General features: G+C 49.0%; 1 protein-coding gene across 4 annotated transcripts in view; it reads left to right on the top strand.

Moving 5' to 3' along the window:
• The first annotated feature begins 1,275 nt into the window (after positions 1-1,275).
• Positions 1,276-26,302, top strand: part of actn1 (actinin, alpha 1) — a 33,056-nt gene continuing 8,029 nt past the window's right edge. Inside the window, exons 1-9 of one of the 4 annotated variants that reach the window (XM_067242599.1) lie at positions 1,276-1,534; positions 15,074-15,188; positions 15,897-16,016; positions 19,559-19,645; positions 19,927-20,014; positions 21,105-21,183; positions 21,471-21,552; positions 22,029-22,114; positions 25,791-25,883. In XM_067242599.1, the coding sequence (XP_067098700.1) occupies positions 1,433-1,534; positions 15,074-15,188; positions 15,897-16,016; positions 19,559-19,645; positions 19,927-20,014; positions 21,105-21,183; positions 21,471-21,552; positions 22,029-22,114; positions 25,791-25,883 (852 nt within the window). In that variant the 5' untranslated portion in view covers positions 1,276-1,432. Of the gene's footprint in view, positions 1,535-15,073; positions 15,189-15,896; positions 16,017-19,558; positions 19,646-19,926; positions 20,015-21,104; positions 21,184-21,470; positions 21,553-22,028; positions 22,115-23,313; positions 23,400-25,790; positions 25,884-26,302 lie in introns of all 4 variants that reach the window. The other 3 variants (XM_067242597.1, XM_067242600.1, XM_067242598.1) reach the window with 3 other exon arrangements.

Raw genomic sequence — 26,302 nt, 5'->3', positions numbered from 1 at the left:
TTAGTTGACTTTGCCAAAGTTCTTTGAATAAACCGTCAAAAGAGAGTTTTGTCAGTTAAAACCTGGTAGTCGACTGTAAACTTTCTTTGGTTCTCAATCTAACTGCACAGAAGTCGCACCCCACTGTGAAAAGAAGTCTGCCTCTTTAAACTAAGGAGGTCTTTTAAATAGGGACCATTCAGTGAGTTGGCAGTCTATGCTCTAATCTGTGACATCACTTTCCCAAACATTCAGCCGCTTGGAAGTTTGTCCATATATGGAAGAGCGCTCCAGTTTCATAGAGCTACTGTCTACTGGAGACCGGGGCTACCCCGTGTAGGCAGCTTTCCCGGTGAGCGAGGTCTCCTCGCGGAGTACGCAGCTTTACCTTACAAGGCTGAAAGGCCGGGACCGCAGCTCGATCTGTTTACTTGACAGCCATTGTTCCGGTGGTCCATCACCTGGCTCGCTCACCTGACCTTCTTCGGAACAGGGGTGACCGAGGGCATATGGAACGATGTCTACGTTTTTTATTGGTCGCATACAGTTCAATGTAGGCCTAACTATACATCTTGTACGAGAATCTAACTGACAGTTAGTTTATGTAACATTATGTAACAGTTAATGTATTAATTAAGTGATATGTATTTTGTGTGAATTAAATGTGATTTATATAGGCCTACCTTGTATGAGAAATTATTGACTTAAATTTAAGACAAACAAGTTAGGCATAGGGCTTATTATCGACAGAGCCATATGGACAACATACTGGACAAAATGCTGAAAATGCAGCTCCAAATGCTGAGTGCCCATGTTTTAGACTAGGCCTGTGCGCCTACAGAACAAAACACCTAAGATGACCTTACCTACCTGCCTTGTCTAGGGTTGTGTTTAAGCCCTAACCCTGATGAAAGGGGTTGCTTTTTGTCCGTTTTACATAAAACGTTGTAACAGATTACAACGTATCCAATCACACTATTAGATGTTTAGTGCAGTCAACCATACCTAAACAGTCAACCAACGTTAAGCCTTTTAGTTGACAGTTCCCAAAGCCAATAGTGTTTGACTACATCTTAAGAGGCGGGTCTTATAGTTGTCCTGTATCCAATCAGATGGGTATTTGCACCATGGGTTTCATTTTTTCTTTGAAGCAAAGTTTTGCGTCTGTCGGCGGCGCTCAGGACCTGCCTACTTATAGCTTTCCATTCTAGCCCGCTTGAAAGAAAAAAAAACCTCCACACAGATAGAAAAGAAAGACGGAGAGTAAGACCCGTGCGAGTTAGCGGAGAGGGAGGGACAGCGAGTCAGGAAGACACCGAAAAGCCGGGGGAGGACCGTTAATTTCATCCACACCGTCTTGAATGCGTGGGGGAGAATAACGTATTGCTGTAACATCCCCTCATCGAGAAAAGGTGGAATACTAGAGAAAGAGGTGAAATACAGCCACATCGATATGGATTCATATGATGCAGACGAAAACTGTTACATGCCTCAAGAAGATGACTGGGACCGGGATCTACTTCTGGACCCCGCGTGGGAAAAGCAGCAAAGAAAGGTGAGAGACAACACAGATCGCAGCCGTTAGTGATTTCCATCCCGGTGCGTAAAGGTGCTTGAACTCAAACTGCAGCAAAGACGTGGGGCGCGCGAGAGGGGAAAAATGACCAATTTGAAACTGATACAGCTTGATACATTACAGTTCATTTTAAGCTTTTAAGCAATTTGCCGTAGCTTTCATTAAATCATATTTTAAAACGCTTCGAGCATGATGCCGTTTAAACTATACGGCTACCGGTGTCAAACGATGGATGTTCATCGTGTCTTTTAGACATTTAGTTTACAGAGAGGCTACAACTCTAGTGCACTGCCGACGATGTAGCCAGTACAGTTGCATATTGTCAAAAGTTTAAAAGAATATGTATTTGTCGTAAATGACATCTTTACAAAAGGTATTGTGATCACAACACCGATCATGTGAATTTGTAAAATCCTCTCACCATATAGGCCCACCCACACACCATCCTTGAAAAAACAATTAAGATTGGATATTGTACGCCCACCGTTCAGTGCAACAGATGTCAGCCATCACTTAAATTGCTACATCCAGTTTTCCCTCTACAAAATATTTGAATGTATATTTTTTGTGATTTTAAAGAACGCATAGGTTGTTTACTTACTCTAAGTGAACTGATTTGGTGTAATTTGATGTGTTTGAATAAATGCTTTAGTAATGGAGTCACTTAGGACCGATTTGGAGACCGGGTGCCACATCTGTGTACCCTCGCGCTCCCACACTTCAGTGGAGTTTGAACTGGGGGAAGAACATTCTGGGGAATCTGAGCGAGCAGTGTGGTTTGGGTTGGGCTTGCATTGGAGCGAGCGTGCCCAAAAATGGTCATAAACGGCCCCTCTTGCTGCAGTTGGAAAACTTTTTCCCAGTTTCTTTTTTGTAGTTTGAAAGCTTCGGCTTCCAGTTTCCTGAATTATGTCATCGCCAGACTGCTACCGGTGAAAGCGAAAAATGCAACGTTTAGGCATGTCAGGTCCTACATAATTATCGACTCCTCTCGCCTGACTTACCTAGAGACATCATTCAGAAACCCTGCAGTTCTAGCGCTGTTGGTTTATCAGATAACGATGTTGTTAATGACAATACCATGTTGTTTCCCCTGGAAAACACACTGTGTGAGAGAGAGATGGGGAGGGGAAAGGGGGGTGGGGGGTGGTGGGGGGTGGTGGTCACATGTTTTCAACCAGATCCAGAATTGTATCATGTGTATCTGGGCAAAGAAGTATAGATAAGTAGGTTGTGTTGAGCTCTGACTAGACACAAAGATAAGTATGGGGTGGAAGCAGGGAATAAGGGAGGGCTGTTCGTGGCTGGCATGTGCTAGGCCCCGGGGGAAGCATATTTGACTAGCCCACACACATTACCCCGCGCTGCTTTCTCCAGGCTTCATCAAACCTCCACTTCCTTACGAAAGATGAACTCAGCCTGTCCACAAATCCACAAAGACCCATTTAACGTTTAGATGCGAAACTAGCACCTTTTAATGAGGTATTTGTACCTGTTTCTTGACTGGAACTTGAGGCGCTGGGTGAACTGGCAGAGCTGGAAGATATGCAGTTTTTCGACTAGCCTCATTCAAGTCTTAACTTGACTTGTGACTGTGAAGTGTAGAGGCACTCAGAGCCTCTTATCTCAGGAATTTTACTGTCTTTCCAAAACCAACTGACTGTTACAAAGTCACGGTATGTTTCTTTTCATCTGCAGCAATTAGTTATCATCATCATCATCACCAAGGCTAATTTCCTGTATGAATTGTGTTCCGTGAACAGACTTGTGTGAAGTGCCAAGCAATGTGGCAGGTTGTCTGTGGATGAGCATGATGTTTTGATAGCACCTCATTTTTGTCTTTTGCTCCGTCCCCCTATCTCTGTCTCTCTTTCTTCTCTCTCTCATCATATCTGTTTTTCATCTCACACCACTCTGTTCTCCATTCTCCAGTGTTGTCGTTGCTTGAGGTGGAGTGCAGGTGTTTACCACTGGGGCTAATTTGTCCAGGCTTGTCCTTATAAGGAAGGGAGCCGTACCTTCACTTTTACTGTGGGTAAACCCCACCTCCATACCACAGAATACACCCACCCACCCCTCCCTACACACATACCCACCCCCAACATTCCTCTGCTCGGGTTGTGCCAAGGTGCAGATAAGGTTAATTGAATCCACAATCCATTCAGTTAATGTCTGGATGAAAGTTCATCACATCCATCCGTCCCCGAGGCATGGGGAGCCCAGAAAGGCAGAAAAGGGCTGGGTACACAAAAAAACAGGGCCCTACTCCATTTCAAATGTGTGTGTGTGTGTGGAATGTATTAATTTAGCAGACGCTTTGATCTGAAGTGACACACAGAGGGGGATTTGAACCTGCAACCTCTTGATCTACTGTCAAATGCTTAAACCACTGAACTCCGATCCTTAGTTGTCCATTAGTCCACCCTCTGCAGGCAAATGGTTAAAATATGGACCTGCCCTTTTGTCTGACTGAGTTACAGGAAAGCAAAGCCACTGTAGGTGAATCAGTCATCAGACTTGTCATGGCTCCAGTGCTGACTAAGGAGCTGAGTGGTTGGGGTGGAGCTGGGGCATCAGTCCAACACTAGCATCCTGCCTTGCACCTCTGCTGCCTGGTTGTGTAAGGACGAGGGTTTATGACAGGTCCAGTCGACGCTCGTCAGAATCACAGAATGTCTCCTGTCATCGGATTCCTCCCTGCTTTCCCATAATGCTCCCCATTTCTATCTATGGGCAACCCACTTTCAACAAAAGAGGAACAGAGGCATAGACTAGCAGCAGTGACAAAGCCTGGAATGTCAAAATCCTTCTCTGTGTTCTTCCCTGTTCTGCTACTTTCTACTGTGTTCTGCTCGGTTCTGCTCTGTTTACTGTGCTCTACTCCACTCTGTTGGCTCTATGGCTACTCGGCTCTACTCTATACTACTCTGTCTCTATTGTACTCTCCTGTGCTCTGCTCTACTTTACTTTAATCTACTTTGTTTCTTTTCTACTCTACTCTACTCATCTCTGCTCTGCTCTATTCCACTCTACTCTGCTCTACTCTGAGTCTGTGTCTGTCTTTGTCTCCTCCTTGTCTGTCTCCTCAGACACAGTCCCTCATCATCTGGACACAACATGTCTGCTATTCTCATGCTGCTATACTTTATACATAATGCTATCCATGCTGTCCTAGACCCAGATACTCTACTCACAGCCCATAAGCTGACAGCTTCCTGTTTGACGCTGCCTTTTCATCTCAGGATGTTCCATCCAGGACACTTTTCATGGAAAGCCAATAGCGAGACAAAGAAAGACAAGAAATCGTCCATCACGTCTCAGCGCTTGCGTCCTCGGCTGATAAAGACGTTACCTATCTGCTCCGTCTGCTCAGAGGGCCTCACTGCAGGCTGACCTGCCTCGCCTCGCTCACGCTGCCTCGCCCCTGCCTCGTTAACTCTGAGTGATGGGGTCATACACACTCTGGAAATCACATATACAGATGCCCACACACACACATACACTCACGTATATACACATGCACATACACACACACTCTTACACACCATACACACATACATGATTCAGTCTTCTACCGCTGTCTTCCATCCTATACATCTCTCTTCTCTCACGCCTCTCACCCCTTCCTCGTCTGCTCCTCCCTCCCACTCTCTTAATTTTTCTTCATCATCCCTCCATCCCTGACATGCACTGCACAATACTGCAAATGACTGACTGGAGAACCAAGAGGTAAGTCCTGCTTCACCCAAAGGGTTGGAAATGCTCAATAGAACACATCCATGTGTTCTATTTTTTGCGGTCTGGAAAAATAAAGCCTCGTCTGCTCATTAAGTTTACCACCGCCGGTAAAGACTAGGCTGTTTGAGGAGTCAAATGTGTGCAATTAACCAGCTCTTATCACAAGGGTTTTTAAATGGCAGGTCAGAGATGCAAATCACTTTTTTTTTATTCGGCCCAAGCTCCAAATTTGAAAGGTGGGGGTAATAAGGGAGTCAGATGGCTGAGCAGTGAGGGAGTCGGGCTAGTAATCTGAAGGTTGCTAGTTCGATTCCCAGCCGTGCCAAATGACGTTGTGTCCTTGGGCAAGGCACTTCACCCTACTTGCTTCGGGGGGAATGTCCCTGTACTTACTGTAAGTCGCTCTGGATAAGAGCGTCTGCTAAATGACTAAATGTAATAAATGTTGATTGGATATTTGAGGATACGACAAGACCTAGTATTAGTATTAAATATTTTGTTTGCTTAGCTAGACTAATAAGATTTCACTGTGTGTACTTCACTATGGTGTGTGTGTGTGTGTGTGCGTGTTCACCCCTTACGCTGGTGTAGTTGTGTCGATGCCGTGAGTCTGATGAACTGAAGCCCTGGCCTGCGCTGGGTGAGTTCCACTTCCAGCGTGGGATTTGGAGGTCGGGGGGGTTCTTCCTGTGGAGCAGAGGGCGAGGGGAGAGGGTTCCGGAGGCAGGCTGTACTTCTAGAATGTGCCTGAACCCACCGTGGAGTTGTGGTCACATGTTCCGCTGAGGATAACCCCGAGGCAGAAGGAGATTTCGTGGGCAATCTCTCTGCACGTCTCCTAAAGCACCAGCAGCTTCTTCCAGCAGCGCTCACGATGCAGAGCACTGAGCTGAGACCGTCTCCTGCTGTAGTGGAGTCGTGCTGTAGCGCTGTTCTGCACTTGATGTTCCTGTGTGTCTGCAGAAGCTTTTGTTTGCTCTCAGGCCCTTGTGTTATGCATGTATGTTACTGTGTGTGCGTGTCATGCAAGTGTGGTAGTGTGTGGGTGTGTATTATGCATGCGTGTTATTGTGTGTGTATTATGCACGAATGTTATTGTGTGTGTGTGTGTTATGCATGTGCACTATTGTGTGTGTGTGTATTTTGCGTGTGTGTGTGTATTATGCATGTGTGCTACTGTGTCTGTGTGTGTTTGAAAGGTAGCTACATGACTCTAGCACAGGAGACAGCTGGCATGTGTCTCATGCAAGTGAAAACAGAGGAGAGTAAACAGATACCGTGGCAACAGCAGGCACACCTTTCTATGCAGTTGCCCTGTGGGTGGAGCTTAGGGAGGAGGGAGCGGGGAGGGAGGGAGTTAGGGGCGAAAGGTGAGGACCTCAGACAGCGCAGCTTTCAGCCGGGCACAAAGAGAGTGTGTCCAACCGGCTGTCCACTGTTGCCGTGTCAACCTGTCCTGACGTTAATTATTGATCACCTCAGAGCTAATTACCCTGTAAAAAAATGTGCTTCCTTTTCATTTGTGAAGAGCCTTTCTCTCTTCACCACCCTGCAGTTGATCATCCCAGGTACATAAGTCAGACTGGGAGAGTCGGGTGCAGTCAGCCCACTCAGGAATCAACCCTGGGCTAAAGAGGAACGTGATATCTCCATCTCTCCCTGCTGAGAGACGGGCGGATGAGAGACAGGTAGAGACACAGGTAGACAGACGGACAGAAAAGTAGATGTATAGGCAGAGAAGCAGCCATGAGGTCAGTCTGGTAGACAGTCAGACAGACAGGCAGACAGACAGGTAGACAGACAGACAGGCAGACAGACAGACAGGCAGACAAACGGGTCAGACAGGTCTTGGGTTAGCTATGGCACATCAGAATCCAAAACAGATCACCACTCTACTCTCTCACTCCCACTGCTCTTTATACTCCTCTCCTCCTCCTCAACATCTCCTGCCCTCTCCTCTCCCTGCTGTCACTCCAATGTCCCTCTCCCTCCTGCGACTGAGCAAGTGAGTGGGTGGGATGGTGATGGATGAAAGAAAAAGTTGTTTCTTTTTTTTCCTTCTTCTTCTTCTTCTTCTTCTTCTTCTTCTTTTTGCGATAAGAATGGGGAGGGATGTGATGTAAGCTCTGAAAACCCTGTCTCTACCCAGCAAGGCCTTCACACCACACAGAGACCATCTCTCCTGCTGCAGCCTCCCAAACCGGCTCTGTTCTCCTGCTAGCTGCTTCGCAGGCTAACTGGGACAGATGGCCCCACCTCTGCATGTCCGCCAGAGTTATTGATCTGCTGGTCTACACACAGTTCCGAGCCGGTTAGAATCTAAATCACCCTCACGGCCGGATCATGTGATGTGGGGGCATTGCTTGACAATCACACGTTTCTAGCACAGAAAAGAGCGAAACTCCACAGGGTTTTGTGTACATATTTACAAACCAATGGTTATGCATGACAAACAGCCTTTCTAGATGCTTAGATAGGATTGTCTGACAGCTTGCTGTCTCCTATACAGTGTCTGACCCTCATCAAACAACCCCCTCAACCCCATAATAACCTCTTTCTACCTTCCAGACAGACTTAGATAGTGAATACTAGACTCTCCCCTCCAGACAGACATAGATAGTGAATACTAGACTCTCTACCCCTCAGACAGACATAGATAGTGAATACTAGACTCTCTACCCCTCCAGACAGACATAGATAGTGAATACTAGACTCTCTACCCCTCCAGACAGACATAGATAGTGAATACTAGACTCTCTACCCCTCAGACAGACTTAGATAGTGAATACTAGACTCTCCCCTCCAGACAGACATAGATAGTGAATACTAGACTCTCTACCCCTCAGACTGTCATAGATAGTGAATACTAGACTCTCTACCCCTCAGACTGACATAGATAGTGAATACTAGACGGAGTGGCAGTGTAGCTGTGTAGAGGAGAGCTGCCCCAGAGAGGCCAGCCAGAGTGAGGAGCTGGCAGGTGCTGTGTGTGCCAGAGAGCCCAGCTGGTGGAGGGGAGGCTATCTGATGCTGCTGGAGAGGGTCTGGAGCTAGGGCCGGGGCCGGGGCCGGGGCTGGGGCCGGGGCCGGGGCCGTGGGCGGGGCCGGGGCCGGCATGATGACAGGACCGGAGTGGGTGTTGATCTCTCCATCTCTCCTCTATCGCCCGTCTCTCCTCTCCTCCTGGCTGCGATGCTGTTGGCTCTGCTCTGCTCCTCCACAGCCCTGCTGGAGGTGTGAGGACAAGGCCGCTCTGTGTCCCTCCGGGGCTGTGTGGGTACGGCTCAGGAGCAGCCGGCTGCTCTCTGAGGTGGGGTCAGAGTTCCAGGAAGCTGGATCAGGAGGTGAAGTACTCCTAACACACCCTCTTACTGTGGCATGTGGTTAACACTCTGTGGAGTGTTGTTGAAGATGTGGGTTCAGTTTTGTTGTTTTGTTTGACAAGGCTGGACATGACGCCGCATCGACAAGATTGTAATCATACCAGCGTACAAAAGACATTTATTTGAATAAAACAGTATGCACGGGGAACTAGTTCAGCAGAATGTATGTATTATTATACTCCAACACTGTAGCTTTTGTGTAGGAGGTATCCGTTCTGTTTTTATCCCCTGAAACTATGTCTAATTTAAGTTCTGTCAAGTTTATCTGTCTGGTGAGTGGACGCAACAAGTTCATTTTTTGCCCTACTTTTGGATCTGTGGGTTTACAAGAAACCACATGTGTGAACTTGGTGCTGTGTGACAAAGACCAGCAGTCCTAGCTCCCCCCCCCCCCCCCCCCTCTAGACTGGTCAGGTGACTATCAGCAGTCAAATGCTGCTCTCACACAAAAACCCTCAGGGACTAGCCTCAGCCCCACCCCCTTTCTGATTGGCTGGGAGTCAGAAAGTGGAACGTGTCCGTGCTGTGTTTGTGACCAAGTGTGATGTTGGCGGCTCAACGAATATCCTTTTTTCTTTAGCAGTCCAGCCACACCAGGCTCAACCCCTCCCCCGCCACCCTGCCCCCCTGGTCTGGTAGCTCCAAATGTTTTTTTTTTTCTTCTTCTTCACAACTCTGGCAAGCAGTTTTTAGTTATAGCTCGCAGAGAGAAAAGGTTCCCCCACAACGTGTCCATTGTACAGGGGTGAATCTCTCCCTCCAAGACCTCCCTGTACCAGCCTGGGGAGTGAAGGCATTCCTCAGGCCGTCCTCTCTCTGCACGCCTGGCTGCCTGGCGTGGCCTCCGGTGAGGTGGAGACACGGGCCTGAGGATTTGCATCGTATTTGTGTGCTGGAGGTGGATGTTATCGATGTGTGTGTGTGCTGTGCGTTCGTACTGTTGCCATGACAGGGTGGTAGCCCTGGTCTAGCTGGGTGTCCCTGGGAACATGAGAGGGGCTCCCTAGAGGGGAAGCCTACGTCCGCGTGAGAGAGAGGAGACGGAGAGAACGATGCGCTGCTTGGTTTTATTCCCTGTAATGATAGGGGGACATCCTGGCAAGTGTGTGTGTGTGTGTGTGGGTGTCTTTGAACTGGCTCAGTGTGCTGTTGTACAGCAGACGTACAATTGTTTACCGATCCGTGCGGAACTGTGACTGCAGGGGGAGGGAGAGGGAGGGAGGGCGAAGGGAGGGCAGTGGCATCAAGGGTGGCTCCCGACTGTCTCCTGTACAGTATAGTCGATCGGTCTGTTTGTTTCCAGGTTTCCAGGCCCTTACGGTTGTCATAGCAACCCCCCCCCCCCCCCCCCCCGCGCGCCTCTCGAGGTGGATGTTCTGCGGCATTTTCACGGAGCAGCTCCAGTGTATGTCTGTGCGTGTGTCTGTGTCCGTGTGTGTGTCTGTGTGTGTGTCTGTATGTGTGTGTCTGTGTGTGTCTGTGTGTGTCTGTGTGTGTTTAGATGAACTGGATCCAGGACGGAGCTACAGGCTAGCACTCTCTCCTCCTTCACTCCTCCTCTTTTCCTGTTCTTCCTCCTCTTCTCCTGTTCCTGTTACATACACACTGCCCATCAGTCTCACCCTGCTGCCACATGCTGTTCTACACCAGCCAGGCCACAATACCATATGTGGATCTGAGAGTGTGTGTGTGCTTGTTGCTAATCGGGAATCCAGCGGTTACGCAATAAGTGTTGCACATGCTGAAATTGCAACATGTGTATCCATTGTGGGTGTGTGTATGCGTGCATGTGCTTGTGTGTGTGGGTGGACATTTGGGTGTGTGGATATGTGGATGTTTGTGTACATGTGTACGCGTGTGTGTGTGTGTGTGTGTGTGTGTGTGTGTGTGTGGACATGGGCAAAGAAGTGTTGCCGCAGCGGCAGGGTGGTGGTGTGTAGTGTCATGATTGTGCTGACTCAACCATCTGTGGTAAAAGCCTGTGACATCATCTACAACCCCGCACCGTTCTTGATCATGACTCCGTGTTAATGCAGCCTCTCCGACCTCTTCCTCGTAATACTGTAGGCTGTGTGTGCTTCCCTGGGAGAACGCGAGACGAAGAAAGAGAGAGAGTGAGAGAGAGGGGTGAGAGAGATAGACAAGAGATAGGAGGATCTGTTTGAGGAAAGGGGCAGGCCGGAGAGTAATGATTGTAGCTGTTGGCAGATGTTCCATGGAATCAGCCCAGCTGCAGCTTCAGCTCGCTCTCCTCCTCCTCCTCCTCTCCTCGTCTTCAGGTCTTCTTCTCTCCTTCTCCTCCCTCTCTTCTTCTATCTCCTCTCTTCTTCTTCCCTCTTTTCTTTTCATTCTCCAGATGCACGCATCTGCCCTGGAAGGAGGCCTAGGGGGATCAACGATGCCCCGCCCCTTCCTCCTCTCTCCCAGCCCAGTGCTGTGGTGGAGCTGACTCGCGCCTCTCTCCCATCTCTCGATCTCCAGCTCTCTCACACACACTTTTAACAGCCAGAGGTTATGAAGTTGGAATGACGTTGTGGTACTATGTATGTTTACACACAAGTGTGTGTTTGTATGAGAGTGTTTGTGTTGGGGTGAGGAGGTACACGAGTTGACTTGCGGACACATCTTTCAGCCAGCTGTGCATGGATGTGGTGTTGTCTTGTGTGACAGCAGAGAAGCTTTGGGGCTGGCAGGTTGAGGTGGGTTTGTTTTGAGTCTCTCTCCACTCCCCCCTGCCTGCCTCCTGCTCACTCACCAACTCAGAGATGGTAGTTCTGGGTGCCAGATGAACAGGCTGTGCTCCACCATAGCGGTGTGTGTAAGGTAGGGAGGTGCTGGCTGAAGTAGGGAGGTGCTGGGTGGGGTTGGGTGTGGTGAGGTAGGGAGTTGCGGGGTGAGGTGAGGAGGAGGTATTGGGTCAGGAAGGGAGGTGCTGGGTGAGGTAGGGAGCTTCCCAGCAGCTACATCTGTCACTGGGAAACAGAGCGAGCAAAAAGAGTCACACCAGGAGACTGATGACCCTGGCGAGAGTTTCACATGATCTTATCTGCTGGATCAGATGTCTGTCAATCTTGCTTGTCTCTACTTCCTGGTGTTTCCTGTCCTCCCATTGGTAAAGAAGAGACAAAGATCCAGTAGATCTCGTATACAGATCCTCCTGATGCTGCTAATCCACCTGTGGAGTTTCATCCACACCTCCAGCCTTCTGGTAGCCTCAGTATGATGCTGGTAGCAGGAGGAGACAGACCCTGGCCTCAGTATGATGCTGGTAGCAGGAGGAGACAGACCCTGGCCTCAGTATGATGCTGGTAGCAGGAGGAGACAGACCCTGGCCTCAGTATGATGCTGGTAGCAGGAGGAGACAGACCCTGGCCTCAGTATGATGCTGGTAGCAGGAGGAGACAGACCCTGGCCTCAGTATGATGCTGGTAGCAGGAGGAGACAGACCCTGGCCTCAGTATGATGCTGGTAGCAGGAGGAGACAGACCCTGGCCTCAGTATGATGCTGGTAGCAGGAGGAGACAGACCCTGGCCTCAGTATGATGCTGGTAGCAGGAGGAGACAGACCCTGGCCTCGGTATGATGCTGGTAGCAGGAGGAGACAGACCCTGGCCTCAGTATGATGCTGGTAGCAGGAGGAGACAGACCCTGGCCTCAGTATGATGCTGGTAGCAGGAGGAGACAGACCCTGGCCTCAGTATGATGCTGGTAGCAGGAGGAGACAGACCCTGGCCTCAGTATGATGCTGGTAGCAGGAGGAGACAGACCCTGGCCTCAGTATGATGCTGGTAGCAGGAGGAGACAGACCCTGGCCTCAGTATGATGCTGGTAGCAGGATGAGACAGACCCTGGCCTCAGTATGATGCTGGTAGCAGGAGACAGACCCTGGCCTCAGTATGATGCTGGTAGCAAAGGGCAGGGCAGTTTAAGGCTTGTTTTCCTGAGTCAGACATTCTGCCAGTTTCCTCTGCCGTGCGTTAGTCTGTCACTGTGTTTGTGTGAGAAAAGGCCTGATCAGCTGCCTTTATACCAGGTTAGGTATAAAGAGTACTAATAAGGAGCTGGCAGAGATGCAGGAAATATTTTCCTAACCGAGGGGTGTAGAATATGTGGAGGAGGAGGGGGGAGCAGAAAAGAGGAAAGGAGGAAGAGGAGAGATATGGGAACAGGGGAAAGAGCGGAAACTAAAGCGTGTTTGGGGAAGCCGTTTAGGGAAGTCTTGATGACAGAGAGATGAAACTGACTGTGACTACCATGATCTGTAATGTAATAATCATTCACAGTGTCGACCGACCATGTAGAGACAGGAATGACATGCCGTCGTGTAAATAAGATAAATAACATAAGGCAATTTAGTTTGTTTAATAAAAGAGCAAGCTATAGACCTGTGATATAGGAATGGTAACCTTAAATGACTTTTTTTTGTGATCTGGCGCTGTATATATACAAATTTTAATAATTTACAAAGATTTTATTTTTATTTTTTTTTACAAAATGAACTTGACCTTCCGGGGGGGTGGGGGTTGGGAGGCGGGGCTCCCCCCTAATATAATGATAGGGGAAACACTGGTACAACATCTCCATTGAGTGACCTACAGAAGGGGTTTTAACTCTGTAACTCCAGTCAAATAACATATCCCCCCCCTCTATACAGATAAAACACATCAGTATACGTACATAGAACAGTAACAGGATGCTCACGGAACAAATGTATTTTTCCCCTCGTGCGACGCAGTTGTTTCACCATGAGAAACCTGTTCCAGCGAGACACAACTTTCCCTGGAGCTGATCTGAAGCAGGCCCAGATTCCTCCAGATCCTGACCCCTGGTGTTTTTACAGCTCCGCTCAACTCTGGAGGCCGGGAGGAGGGAGAGAGGGGAGGCTGAGGGGGAGAGGGGGGGATTTGAGGGGAAAAGCAGCAGACTTGAGGGAAAGAGGGAGACACGATATTTATGACCCTGAGGTCCTCCCACAGAAGTATGCTTATAGTGTACTCTGTTACATATTGGATGTTGTAGTAGAAACTGCAGTTCAGACAGAGCCTAATGCGTTCCAGCCATGGGCAACTGAGCCACGCGGTCGGTTGAGACCACAGACAACAGAGGGAGTGATGTCACTCAGGCTCCTGCCTGGGTCCGCAGCCTTCAGAGCACTGCTGACCACAAACACAGTCATGTGATGCTGCGGCAGGCTGCCAGAAGTGTTCAGTGTCCCCCTGCCAAACTCCTGACTGATCCACCGAACAGCGGACAGCTGGAGGGCTCAGGAGCTAGGGACGAGGAGGTAGGGGCTTGGGGTTAGCAACTAGGAGTTAGGAGCTAAGGGTTAGGGGCTAGGAGCTAGGGTCCAGGAGGTAGGGGCTAGAGGTAGGAATGAGGAGTTAGGAACTAGGACTTAGGGGCTAGGATTTAAGGGCTATAGGAGTTAAGGGTTAGGGGCTAGGAGCTAGGGGCTAGGATTTAGCTCCATTTGTATGTTGCTTTGGATAAAAGCATCTGCTCAGTGAAATGATTGTAAAATGAATCTAATGTAAAAGGAGAAATGTTTAGGAACAAGGATGTAGGAGCTAGCTACTCGGAGCTAGGACAGAGGAGTGATTTGTTGGGTGCTAGGAGACGAGATGCTGCCTGGCTAAGGGGGTCAACGTAGCTGTCCTGACCTTCTGAGTTAACAAGCTACTCTATTACAGCATTCTCCATCTGTTCTCACAGTGAGCTTTCTCACATCTGTATTTTCATCTCCACATAGTCTCTTTCACTTCCTGTAATGCTTTCATCAGGTCAGCCTCGGTGACTGGGTCAGCAACCTTATTACCCCGTTAGCAGCTATTGATTATGGGCTAATTAAAGAAGCCCAGGAACAGGACTTGGTGGGGGGGGGCATACCTTGGGGGGATGACTAGGACTACATTAAGGGGGTTGGGGGGATGTGCTGCTGAACAAATAACGTATCAAACGCATCTCTACCCTGTCTTGCCGTAAGCCACATGAACCATGTCCACTGTAGGTCATCAGCCTCTCTCCACTGGTGGACTACAAGCCCTAGTTCCAGTTCCTGCTTTGCTCTGTCGCCATGGCCAATGTCTGTACGTCACTATGCGCCATGACAGGTCTGCTTCACTGGAGGTGTGGGGCCTAATCTTGGCCCTGGCCCTGGTTGTGGTCCTGGTCCTGGCCCTGGTTGTGGCCCTGGCCCTGGCCCTGGTTGTAATCATCCCAGGATCTCGTAAAGCTGTGCCCAAGGTGGAGCACAGCGGGCTGCCAGCTCCTGTTGGGCGAGCGGGCGGGCACAGCTGTGTTCCATCAGGTTGCCAGCATGCCAACCATGCCTGGGAGTTCTGGCATGCACTACGTCATGGTAACTTGTCTACATACCCTCTCTCTCTCTCTCCTTCAGACCTTCACAGCCTGGTGTAACTCCCACCTGAGGAAGGCCGGCACTCAGATTGAGAACATCGAAGAGGACTTCAGAGATGGTCTGAAACTCATGCTGCTGCTGGAGGTCATCTCAGGTCAGCAGCTTGTCCACCACCCTCCTCTCACACTCCTCACACACACACCCTCCTCTCACACTCCTCACACACACACCCTCCTCTCACACTCCTCACACACACACCCTCCTCTCACACTCCTCACACACACACCCTCCTCTCACACTCCTCACACACACATCCTCCTCATACACTCCTCACACACACACCCTCCTCTCACACTCCTCACACACACATCCTCCTCATACACTCCTCACACACACACCCTCCTCTCACACTCCTCACACACACACCCTCCTCTCACACTCCTCACACACACATCCTCCTCATACACTCCTCACACACACACCCTCCTCTCACACTCCTCACACACACACCCTCCTCTCACACTCCTCACACACACACCCTCCTCTCACACTCCTCACACACACATCCTCCTCTCACACTCCTCACACACACACACACCCTCCTCTCACACTCCTCACACTCACACACACTTCTCTCACACTCCACACACGCTCATCCTCCTCTCACACTCCTCACACACACATCCTCCTCTTACACTCCTCACACACACACACCCTCCTCTCACACTCCTCACACACACACACCCTCCTCTCACACTCCTCACACTCACACACACTTCTCTCACACTCCTCACACACACATCCTCCTCACACACTCCTCACACACACATCCTCCTCACGCTCTTCTCACACGTGTGTCTAGGAGAGCGTCTGGCCAAACCAGAGAGAGGCAAGATGAGAGTCCACAAGATCTCCAACGTCAACAAAGCTCTGAACTTCATCACCGGTAAAGGAGTAAAGCTGGTGTCGATCGGAGCAGAGGGTAAGTGAAGCATTGTCTGTGACCTTTCAACCCATCTGAAGGTCATGACCAGTGTTGCCACAGTTACTTTGAAAAAGTAATCTGATTACTGATTACTGATTACTCCTTTAAAAAGTAACTTAGTTACTTTACAGATTACTTGATTTTAAAAGTAACTAAGTTAGATTACAAGTTACTTTATTAGTTACATTCAACAGCTGCCGACAACACCCCCGCCGCCTCAACATAAAAATGACAACCGGTTATGCCAACACTCACTTTATTAGAAGTGCATTTTTAGTAATGTACACTACAACAATGAATGTGTACAACGAACATTGATATATGTTTGTGTCGCTGCGCCTACTTCAATTGTCTCCAAATATTTCCACTGTAACTTAGCCGATGAGAGGCAAGACACAAGTGTAATGTTGATTCATAGACAAGAGTTTCTTTTGAAATATTGACCCAAGAACGCACTTGGAAAAACGACTCAAATCGTAGGCCTAGCCTACTTGGGGGAAAAAACAAACCATAAAAAACGCCCCGAGTACAGTATATCTGAGATCATTTACGGACCATTACTTTTCGATAAAACATGGATTTAGTTGCCGTTCGTTGCATTTGTTCGTATTTCTTATTTGTCACATATAATCAAATCGAGATGGCACCGGAGCAAAGGGGCTTGAGGAAAGTGGCGACTCAGAGTCACTGTGAGGGAGTGGTAGGTCTATGTATAAACACGTGACGTGACCCTCATGCTGAAAACGTGACTTAATTGTCGCATAGGCTACATGACTTCACTCCCAGAGACGCAAGAAGAAATCAAATATATATTTTATACTATTAATGACAAAATAGTAACGCACAGTGACTTGGACAAGTAATTTTAATCTGATTACTGGTTTGGAAATAGTAACGCGTTAGATTATTCGTTACTGAAAAAAGTGGTCAGATTAGACCAATGACGCCGCGTTACCGGCGTCATTGGTCATGACCCTTCAGTTGGTCATTATAGGGGCATGTCTCAGTATAAGACTAATCAATTCTAATTAGACAATACACAATGTCACATGTTCGATACAAAATTATTTTATTGAACCTTTTGACTGTAATACTGAATAATGTACTCCTTCTTGTTGCCATGGCAGCCCTGGCTGCTGCTCTGTTCAATGAGGCTCTTATTCCAATGTTTGTGGTTCTTAAAGTTCTAGGTGGTTCTGTAGGTAGTGATGAGTGTAGTGTGTGGTTCTCTAGGTTTAATGTGGTTCTGTAGGTAGTGTGTGGTTCTCTGGGTTCTAGTTTATGACAGGTGTGGAGTGTGTGGTTTTAGGTGGTTCTCTAGGTAGTGTTTTGCATTGCACATTCTGAGTCGAGGTCTCTGGCTCGGCGCTCTCCTCAGGGACTGAGGGATGATGTTCAGCACAACTAGGGGAAGTCCGTGGCTCCCAGCCTCATCCCTCTGTAAACACGTCTTTAGCAGAGTAAATACCACAGTCTCTTTCATACACACACTCTAGCCCCGTTGCTTAGTGTGTGTGTTTGTGTGTGCGTGTCTACTGTCTACTGTGTGTGTATGTGTCTACTGTCAACTGTGTGTGTGTGTTGATTGTAGATTAGTGTATATACCCCCCTCAGTTTGTTTCAGGGCTTCACGATGACTGACTCTTCACGCGTAACCTGACTTGTTTGCATCCTTCTTGTCTTAGTGGTGTAGTAGCTAGGCAGCAACTAAGACAAACACACGGATGGCCCTGGGTCTTAACACCAAGGAGCCCCTCCCCTCCCTGCACATGCGCTCACACACACACACACACCAAGGAGCCCCACCCTGCACACACACACACACACAACCCCCCCAAAACTCCCTGCACAGACACACAAACACAGGCACACACACACACACACACCGAGGAGCCCCTCCCTGCACACACAGACACAAACAGACACATGCACAAACACAAACCTATCCAGGTTCACCTCAGTCCGATGATATCATTGGATCTGACCGACTCTGATCTCTGCCTCCCTCTTTCCTTCTCTCTCCATCTGTACCACAGTGTTTTCCCCTGTCCGTGTCTCTCTTTCTCTTTTTCTTTGTCTTCAAGTCTTTAAAGTAGCTCAAGGAAGAGTTTTATTCTATCGCTTTTGTATCTTCCTATGTCTCTGTTTCTCCGTCTGGGTATCTGTCTTATTCTCTCTCACGCGCGCTCTCTCTCCTCCTCCTCCTCCCGGGGTTAATCCACACAGAGGCCAGTATAAAAGGGCCTAAGCCAGACCAGCATTCCAGACAGATTAGCCGATTGGAATCCCCTCTTGGACGCACAGCCCTGCTGCCCAGATCCCTGGGAGTGTGTGTGTGTGTGTGTGTGTGTGTGTGTGGGGGGGGGGGGGGTCAGCGGACACCGCCAGGCTGGAAGTGGAGGGAGCAGAGGGCCATATGACAAAGGGTGGGAGAAGAAGATAGTTTTACAAATGGAATTAACAGGATTTGTGTTCTTCCCTATGGTCGATCTGTCATGTTCAGGATTAATCTGACCAGAACAAAAATATTAGTGCGGTTTTACGTCCGTTCGATCCTCCCCACGGAATTCCCTTCAAGTTGCTGGTTCCCAGAGCTGAGTCTGCTGCCTTGTTAGCAGTGCAGACATGAGTTGATTTTCAGACCTGGTCCCTGCAGGCTATGTCTGATTGGCTGTGACCTCCAGGATGTGCCTGATTGGTTGGTCTCTCCCAGGAGATTCTGATTGGCACAGGTGTGGTCTGGTGTTTTATGGGATTCGAGGGATAAACAAGGAAACGAGTGGCCCTGGGGTGGGAATCATATTCATGTCAACAGTGGGGGCGTCATGTGTGTGTATATTTTTGTGTGTGTATGCAAGGTAGGGGGTGATTAAAACCTAGTTGATTCCACACCCATCACCACAGCTGCTGTTTTGCATATCTTATTTAATCACCTTAATAATGACTACCTATTGACAAAACAACCCAACCACACCCCTCATAATTAGCTGAGACTCACCTGCAGCCATTTATCTAAGGCCAGTGTATTAGCTGTAGCCTATTAGCTGGGACTGTTAGCTGCTGCAGCCTGTTCGTTGAGACTAGGTGTATAGCAGTAGCCTGTTAGCTGAAGCTAGGTGTATAGCATTAGCCTGTTAGCTGAGGCTAGGTGTATAGAAGTAGCCTGTTAGCTGAGGCTTGGTGTGTAGCGGTAGCCTGTTAGCTGAGGCTAGGTGTGTAGCTGTAGCCTGTTAACTGAGGCTAGGTGTATAGCAGTAGCCTGTTAGCTGAGGCTGGGTTTATAGAAGTAGCCTGTTAGCTGAGGCTAGGTGTATAGAAGTAGCCTGTTAGCTGAGGCTAGGTTTATAGAAGTAACCTGTCAGCTGAGGCTAGGTTTATAGAAGTAGCCTGTTAGCTGCAGCTAGGTGTATAGCAGTAACCTGTTAGCTGAGGCTGGGTTTATAGAAGTAGCCTGTTAGCTGCAGCTAGGTGTATAGCTGTAGCCTGTTAGCTGATACTGCTAGCTAGAGGGAGCTGACATGGCTTCCTTTCTTCTGCAGAGATTGTGGATGGCAACGCCAAGATGACGCTGGGGATGATCTGGACCATAATCCTTCGCTTCGCCATCCAGGACATCTCCGTGGAAGGTAGCGTAGAGAGTGACCCTCTTACACCTCCAAACAGGATGAGACAATCCTGCCAGTTTTTTCTCTTCTTGTTTCCATGTGAACGCAACACATGACAATCATGGTTTCTTTGCATTGTTGTGTTCGAAGTATTCAAACAATTTCATACTGTGTGCTGCTTTAGTCACCCTCCAGGATTTCTGGAAATGATTCATTTAAATGGTCTGGTTCGTCAAGGTAAAATGGCTAGATTTTCACTCGGTCAGCTAACTGAGGTTTTTCACACCTCCCCCCTCCCACAGAAACATCTGCCAAAGAAGGCCTTCTGTTATGGTGCCAGAGAAAGACTGCACCCTACAAGAACGTCAACATTCAAAACTTTCACATCAGGTAAGCCTTCAGTCCACAACGTTTTATGGGAGAATACGATTAGAATATATAAAGAGCTAAATGACCGCATTTGAATGTATAGCTGTAGATAGAGGCTTGGGCATTGACACAGTGCAGATGATAAGAGCAGTCAGCTAAGACATCACTAATAGAAAACAGAGCCAGTCTGGGAACAGACAGAGTTAATAGAAAGCAGACATTATAACCACAGTCTCATCTCAGTCACACATACCAGACTGTCGGAGTGAGAGAGGAGGAGGTGGGAGCAGAGAGGAACGTTCCGGGGGAACTCAGTCTTGCATTTCGTCCTCATGAATTCAGTGGTCGTGTGTCACCTAGCAGGCCCTATTGCTGCAGCAGTGAATAACTGAATTGAAAAACAAGGAGAAGAGCAGGCCTGTGAAGATGAAAGCTGAGGCAGGAAGAAAGAGTGATGGAGGGAGGTTTCTCGTCCTGTCAGAAGAACAGAGGGCTTGTGGTTGTCCACGGGAAAGGACTCCCGGCACTGGGAAGCTCCTTTGATCTGTGGACTTGTGGGAGATGATAACAGAGATCGATTTCAGCCTGGAGATGAAGGGTCATCAAGAGCTGACAGAACAATGACCTCCTTGTGAGCCCCTCTGCTCCTCTAACCACTCTGCTCAGGTACGCCGTGGAGGCTCCATTGTTGTCCCATCTGGCTTCCTCTTCACAAGACACTGGGAGCCATCAGCCATGTGTTCTGTGGTGCATGTTAGCGCTCACTATAACAACATGATGCTGCCCTCAATGAAGACTAGGACCTAGTGTACCCCCCTGTAGCTTTACACTCCTGGAGATCCCTTCTGACCTCTGTTAACCCCCGGTAGTGTAGAGATCTGCCATGGCAACACCGTGAACCCACGAGGAGAGATTGGAAGGCTAGATAGAGAACGAGTTGCCACCAAAGGCATTGTTTATTCATGGACGAGACCTCTCTGTTGTCTCCCTTTACACGGCGCCTCACTACTTCTTATTGTCTCCCATTCCTCTCTACCTCTTTGCCTTCACCACCCTCTTCCCCCTCTCTCCCTGTCTTTACCTCCTTCTGCCCCCCCCCTCCTCTATTCAGCTGGAAAGATGGCCTGGGATTCTGTGCTCTTATTCATAGACACCGTCCAGAGCTCATTGACTACGGGAAACTGCGCAAGGTGAGAGAGCAGGGCGTTGTGCCAGTTGTTACTTCCTCCAGTTGTTACTGACCATTAGACTGTTACAGACTGTTACATATGATTCAAAACTGTTACAGACATAAGGGGATCTGATGAGCGGACCTAGAGATTATTAAAGAGACCTAATGAATGTTACAGACCTACAGTAATGTTGCCTCATCACAGCAGGACAGGCTGCTTAAATGACGCTTAACCTTGGAACTGTAACACTGATGAACTTCCTTGTAATCCAATAACACACTTCCTGTCTCCTCTCCCTCTGGCAGGATGACCCCATGACCAACCTGAACACGGCCTTCGACGTGGCGGAGAAGTACCTGGACATCCCCAAGATGCTGGACGCTGAGGGTGAGCGAGGGGTGGGAGAGGGTGAGGGGAAAGGCGGGGGGCGGGGGGGGGGCAGGGGGGGCAACCTTCCGTCTGGGTTCTGGAGGCGGTGTCTGTGTTTGAATCTGACTTGCAGGTGCTGGTGCCGTCTGTGGGCTGTCGAGGGCTCCGTGTGAGAGATGCTCTCTGTTCTTCCCTGGACAGGCCGATGGGAGCTGGGACACCAGTTCTCTCTTTCAGACTCCTCTTTTTCAGGATCCGTCCTTCCAGGAGCCGTTTGAAACTGGTTATATGTGTATAAAAATGGAGTTTTGGAAGTATGTATGTGTGGCTGTATATGTGGCTGTATTGTGGGTGTGTGTTTTGCATCAACCCCATTCAGCTTTTCAATGCTGACGGACCCTTATGAATGAATGCACCCTGGAGAGTGTCACCTTCAGGCCCTCCTTCCTGCCATGTGTTTAACCCCCCCTCCCCCCCCCCCCCTCTCCTTCCAGACATCGTGGGCACAGCCCGCCCGGATGAGAAGGCCATCATGACCTACGTCTCTAGCTTCTACCACGCCTTCTCTGGCGCCCAGAAGGTATCCCAGGATGCAATGCTCTCCCCCTTACTCCTCCCTCGCTCCACTTCCTCTGTCTGCTAACGACACTCTTCTCTCTCTGCAGTGCCCAGTCTCGTCCCCAGGGGGCACTCTCCTACTCTGTCCGCATGGTTCACGCCACCAACTGCATGATGGGAAAACGCGCTGCTGTTTTGACAATGGGCACAAGCAAAAGTCTCCCGTCTGACCCTGCCCCATCCTGCCCCGCCTCACCCCGCCCAATCCCAAAACACTATTTACTCCTTGTATGTACCGACTGGCGCAGTAGTCTGCTCTTAGCAAGTCTTGTTGCTAAGAGAGACGGGAATGTGATATTATGGGCTGGGATAAAGAGCAATGCAGGAAGAGCCAAGGGCTGAGGAGAAAGACATTCATCACACACAGCTCCACACGAGCAGACAGCAGTGCTCTGAGGGCTGTGTGTTCCTCCCAGCCTCCACAAACCCCTGCTGAAACACGAGAGAAACTACTGAAGGAGACATGCGCGACCAGAAGCACTGCACTCGTATTTTCATTGAAGTTCAGCGGTTTGGAGTGGGTGGTGTTTTCCTGTTGCTTAACAAGCAGGGTTTTAAAGTGACAGCTAAAGTTTCTGGGGTGGATGTAGGATGTTTGACTCCTGACTTGACAGCCACATTTGAGATGTAGGGCAGAACAGGAAGTGGAGCTTGAGACAGTCCTCCATTTCCTGTTCGACAGCTGAGACAGAGTGAGCCTGGTTATATAAGGTCTCCTCTGATTGCAATAACAGAATCAAGGAGCGCATGGCCAAGCAGCTGCATTTAAGCAGAAAAAATGCCTCTGTTTATCAGCTTAGAAGAGGAAGCAGAAACACGTTTGTTTTATAGGATGTGTGGGAAAAACTGAAATCAGGCTGCAAGAAACAGATATCCCCCCTTCCTCCCCCCACACACCTCCTTAGACTGGTGCACAGCGTTTGACGCGCATTTAAGTTTGCACTGTTTTCTAAAGCTGCTGGATGACTGTTGTCCCAGCTTCTCCAACCGTAGTGACACTGTTGGTGTTGTGAGACCAGCCTCCTCAGACTGCAGACGGCTTGTGCCCATTGTCGCCTCCCTGGTGATTTCGCCCTCTACTGTCCTTATTCGTCTCTGCACTCCTTTACTCTGCTTTCCTCCTTCTTTTTCTTCCTCTCCCTCCCTCTGTTTCCTGGGCAGATATCATTAGCACCTTGAGGCCAGACGAGAAGGCCATCATGACCTATGTGTCGTGTTACTACCACGCATTCTCAGGCAAGCAGAAGGTGAGCTCTGCCCCAGCCCTCCCACAGTCCTGAACAACCCTCCACCTCTCCTCAACCACCTCTTCCTCACCCTCCAGTCCTCCCATAGTGCCATCCTGACCAACCCTCATCCTCCCATACCGTCTGGTCTACTCACAGATCTGGTCGTGATGTCGTGCCAGACAGCGAGCAGTTTGACCCTGTAACCTCGGGGCTCCATGACATGAAGATGTGACTGCGTGGTCCAGATTAGCCTCTTCAATCCCATTACCTGTGACTCACACCTTCTCACGTACACAAACTCACACTCGCACTGTTATAAATCAAACATGGTCTTATCTTTTCCTTTGTGAAGGATCATGGCCTAAGGACATGAGGTTGGGTGTACCGTGCCCTGCATGGCCTCCATGTCCGTTCAGCCTGAAGAAGAGACAGACCTTGACAGCCAGATTAGGCCTCCACAGACGCCATCCCAAATAATGGGGGCTACCTAGTGCTCATCTTCTAGCACACATCCTTTAAGTCTCCTGCGCTAAGTCCTTATCAGGATCCGCTTCTGATAATGGGGTTAGGACCTCCTGAGGAGAGATGCTGCTCATGGTTCGTACTGCCTTCCTACCAGGTTGGCGAGGGTGGCAAGACTTACTCAAACAGGAAGCAAGGGATAGGTATATCCCGGTGGCGAGAGCATTTGACTGCAGAAGTCGCAGGTTCGAATCCTCCTCTGTACGTCGTTTTGGAAGGTCGGGTTTTGGAACGTCTGCTCATTGAACACATTATCAAGTAGACAAGTCCTGGTGCAGAGACTGTGGAAGCTCCTGGCTGACAGGGGTGGCCAGTAACCTTTATACACACACACACACACACACTGACACCCCCTTTCCCCCATCCCTAACAAAGGAAGCCAAACCTGTCTGCATGAGGAACAGCATCACTGTGAGTGATGGCAGGACACCTCAGCAAGACAACAGACTCCCCCTGGATGTGAAGCGCAAACATTCCATCACTCCACTAGTACCCTTTGATGAGGGGAGGTTAGATTGGAGATGGATATAACTCTTTACACTTGCCTGCAGGTCAAGAGGTTCCGGGTTCAAATCCACCCGTTTGTCACTTTGGATGAAAGCGTCTGCTAAGTGGATAAAATATTATAATGACTCCTTTTAGAGATAACATGCCTGGTTTCACTATCTTTCAACTGGTCGTCATTTCCTGTCTGATCTCTGATGTCTTCTCTCTGTGTAGTGGGAAGGCGTGTGCATCTTACAAACACACGCTCAAATCTTCTGTCAGCGCATGTTCTCTTACAAATACAAATGCTCAAATCTTCTGTTGTCCGCAAGCTTTGTCTTTCTGGCTAAAAATACCTCCCTTTCGCACAGAAACACCTACTGCTGTTCAGATTCTATTTCTGCTTTTTCTATTTCACACTCGCACCCCACACATACTTGTGTAGAGGACAATACTGTCTTACCGAAAGGATGGTGTGTGACACGCCGTGCCAGTTCAGTAAAGGAGACAGACAGAGGTGTGCTGGGTCGGCTCTGACCTCCCTTAGGCCTCTCTCTCTGGCAGGGGCTGAACACTCCGCTCCCTCGGGACTGGGAATGTAGGTGGAGGACACATGCACACACATCGAAGGGCTATAAAAAGACAACCATGAAGAGAGGAAGGTGCCCCAGGACACACACACACATACATGCCCACACACACAGACACACGTTAAGTACCTCAGGGGTCCAAGGCCTCCTGGGCCATCCCAGATAGAGAACGACAGGAAGTCGTGTATTTAAGATGTCCTCTACCTCTCTGAACACAAACTCACCACGACAGTACACTAAAATAGACAGTTGTCCTGTGCTGAGGTCAGTCTGGATTGAGTTCCAGCCCACAGACAGAGCTTCTCCCATCAATAAACCTTCCTATGAGACTGCTAGGCAAATTCTGATAAGCAAACTATTTGGCCAGCTCTGAGAGGATAACTATGATAGGCTAACTAGTAGGCTAACAAAGAAGGTTAACTCTGCTAGGCTAAATCTTATAGGCCAATTCTGGTTGGCCAACTCTTGTGGGCTAACTATTCTAGGCCTACTCTGATAGGATAACTATGCTAGGCCAACTGTGGTAGGATAGCTATATCCTACTAGGATAACTACTGGGCCAACTCTGGTAGGATAACTATGCTAGGCCAACTCTGGTAGGATAACTATGCAGGTCAATCCTGATAGGATAACTATAGAATCCTAGGATAACTATGCTACGCCAACTGTGGTAGGATAACTATGCTAGGCCAACCCTGGTAGGATAACTATGTTAGGCCAACACTGGTAGGATAACTATGCTAGGCCAACCCTGGTACTATAGCATACTAGGATACCTATGCTAGGCTAACGCTGCTTCTTCCCCCACCAGGCAGAAACGGCAGCTAACAGGATCTGCAAGGTGCTGGCAGTGAACCAGGAGAATGAGCAGCTGATGGAGGACTACGAGAAGCTGGCCAGTGATGTGAGCGCACCCCTCTGTTCCCCCTCCTCTCTACCCCTCTCTCCATGCACTCTCTCTCCCTCTCACCTCCCTGCTCCCCTCTCATCCCATCCCGGGGATTGCTCAGTGCAGTTCAGGGATGCTAAACTAAACAGGCGATCAATAGAGACGATCAATCACATTTTAGATATCAATTTGTAGCTAAATCTGATGAATTGGTAGAGTTGTACTTCCCCTGAAAATGTTCGAACTATTTAATCATTTTCTTTGTCTTTGCGTTGACCCCATTTCTCTGTACTGGTTGTCCTTGTAACTTCCCCTTATACCTGCACGTGTTCTCCCACCCTCTCCTCCTCCTCCCTCTCTGGTTTCTCCTTCCATCCTTTCCTTGTCCTACTTCTCTTTCCTACCTCCTCTCTTCCTCTTCTCATCCCTCCTTC

Source organism: Osmerus mordax, chromosome 9 (genome assembly GCF_038355195.1).
Source record: "Osmerus mordax isolate fOsmMor3 chromosome 9, fOsmMor3.pri, whole genome shotgun sequence".
Classification (NCBI taxonomy): Eukaryota; Metazoa; Chordata; class Actinopteri; order Osmeriformes; family Osmeridae; genus Osmerus; species Osmerus mordax.
The sequence above is the reverse complement of the archived record's forward strand: the minus strand, read 5'-3'. Positions and strand labels throughout refer to the sequence as shown.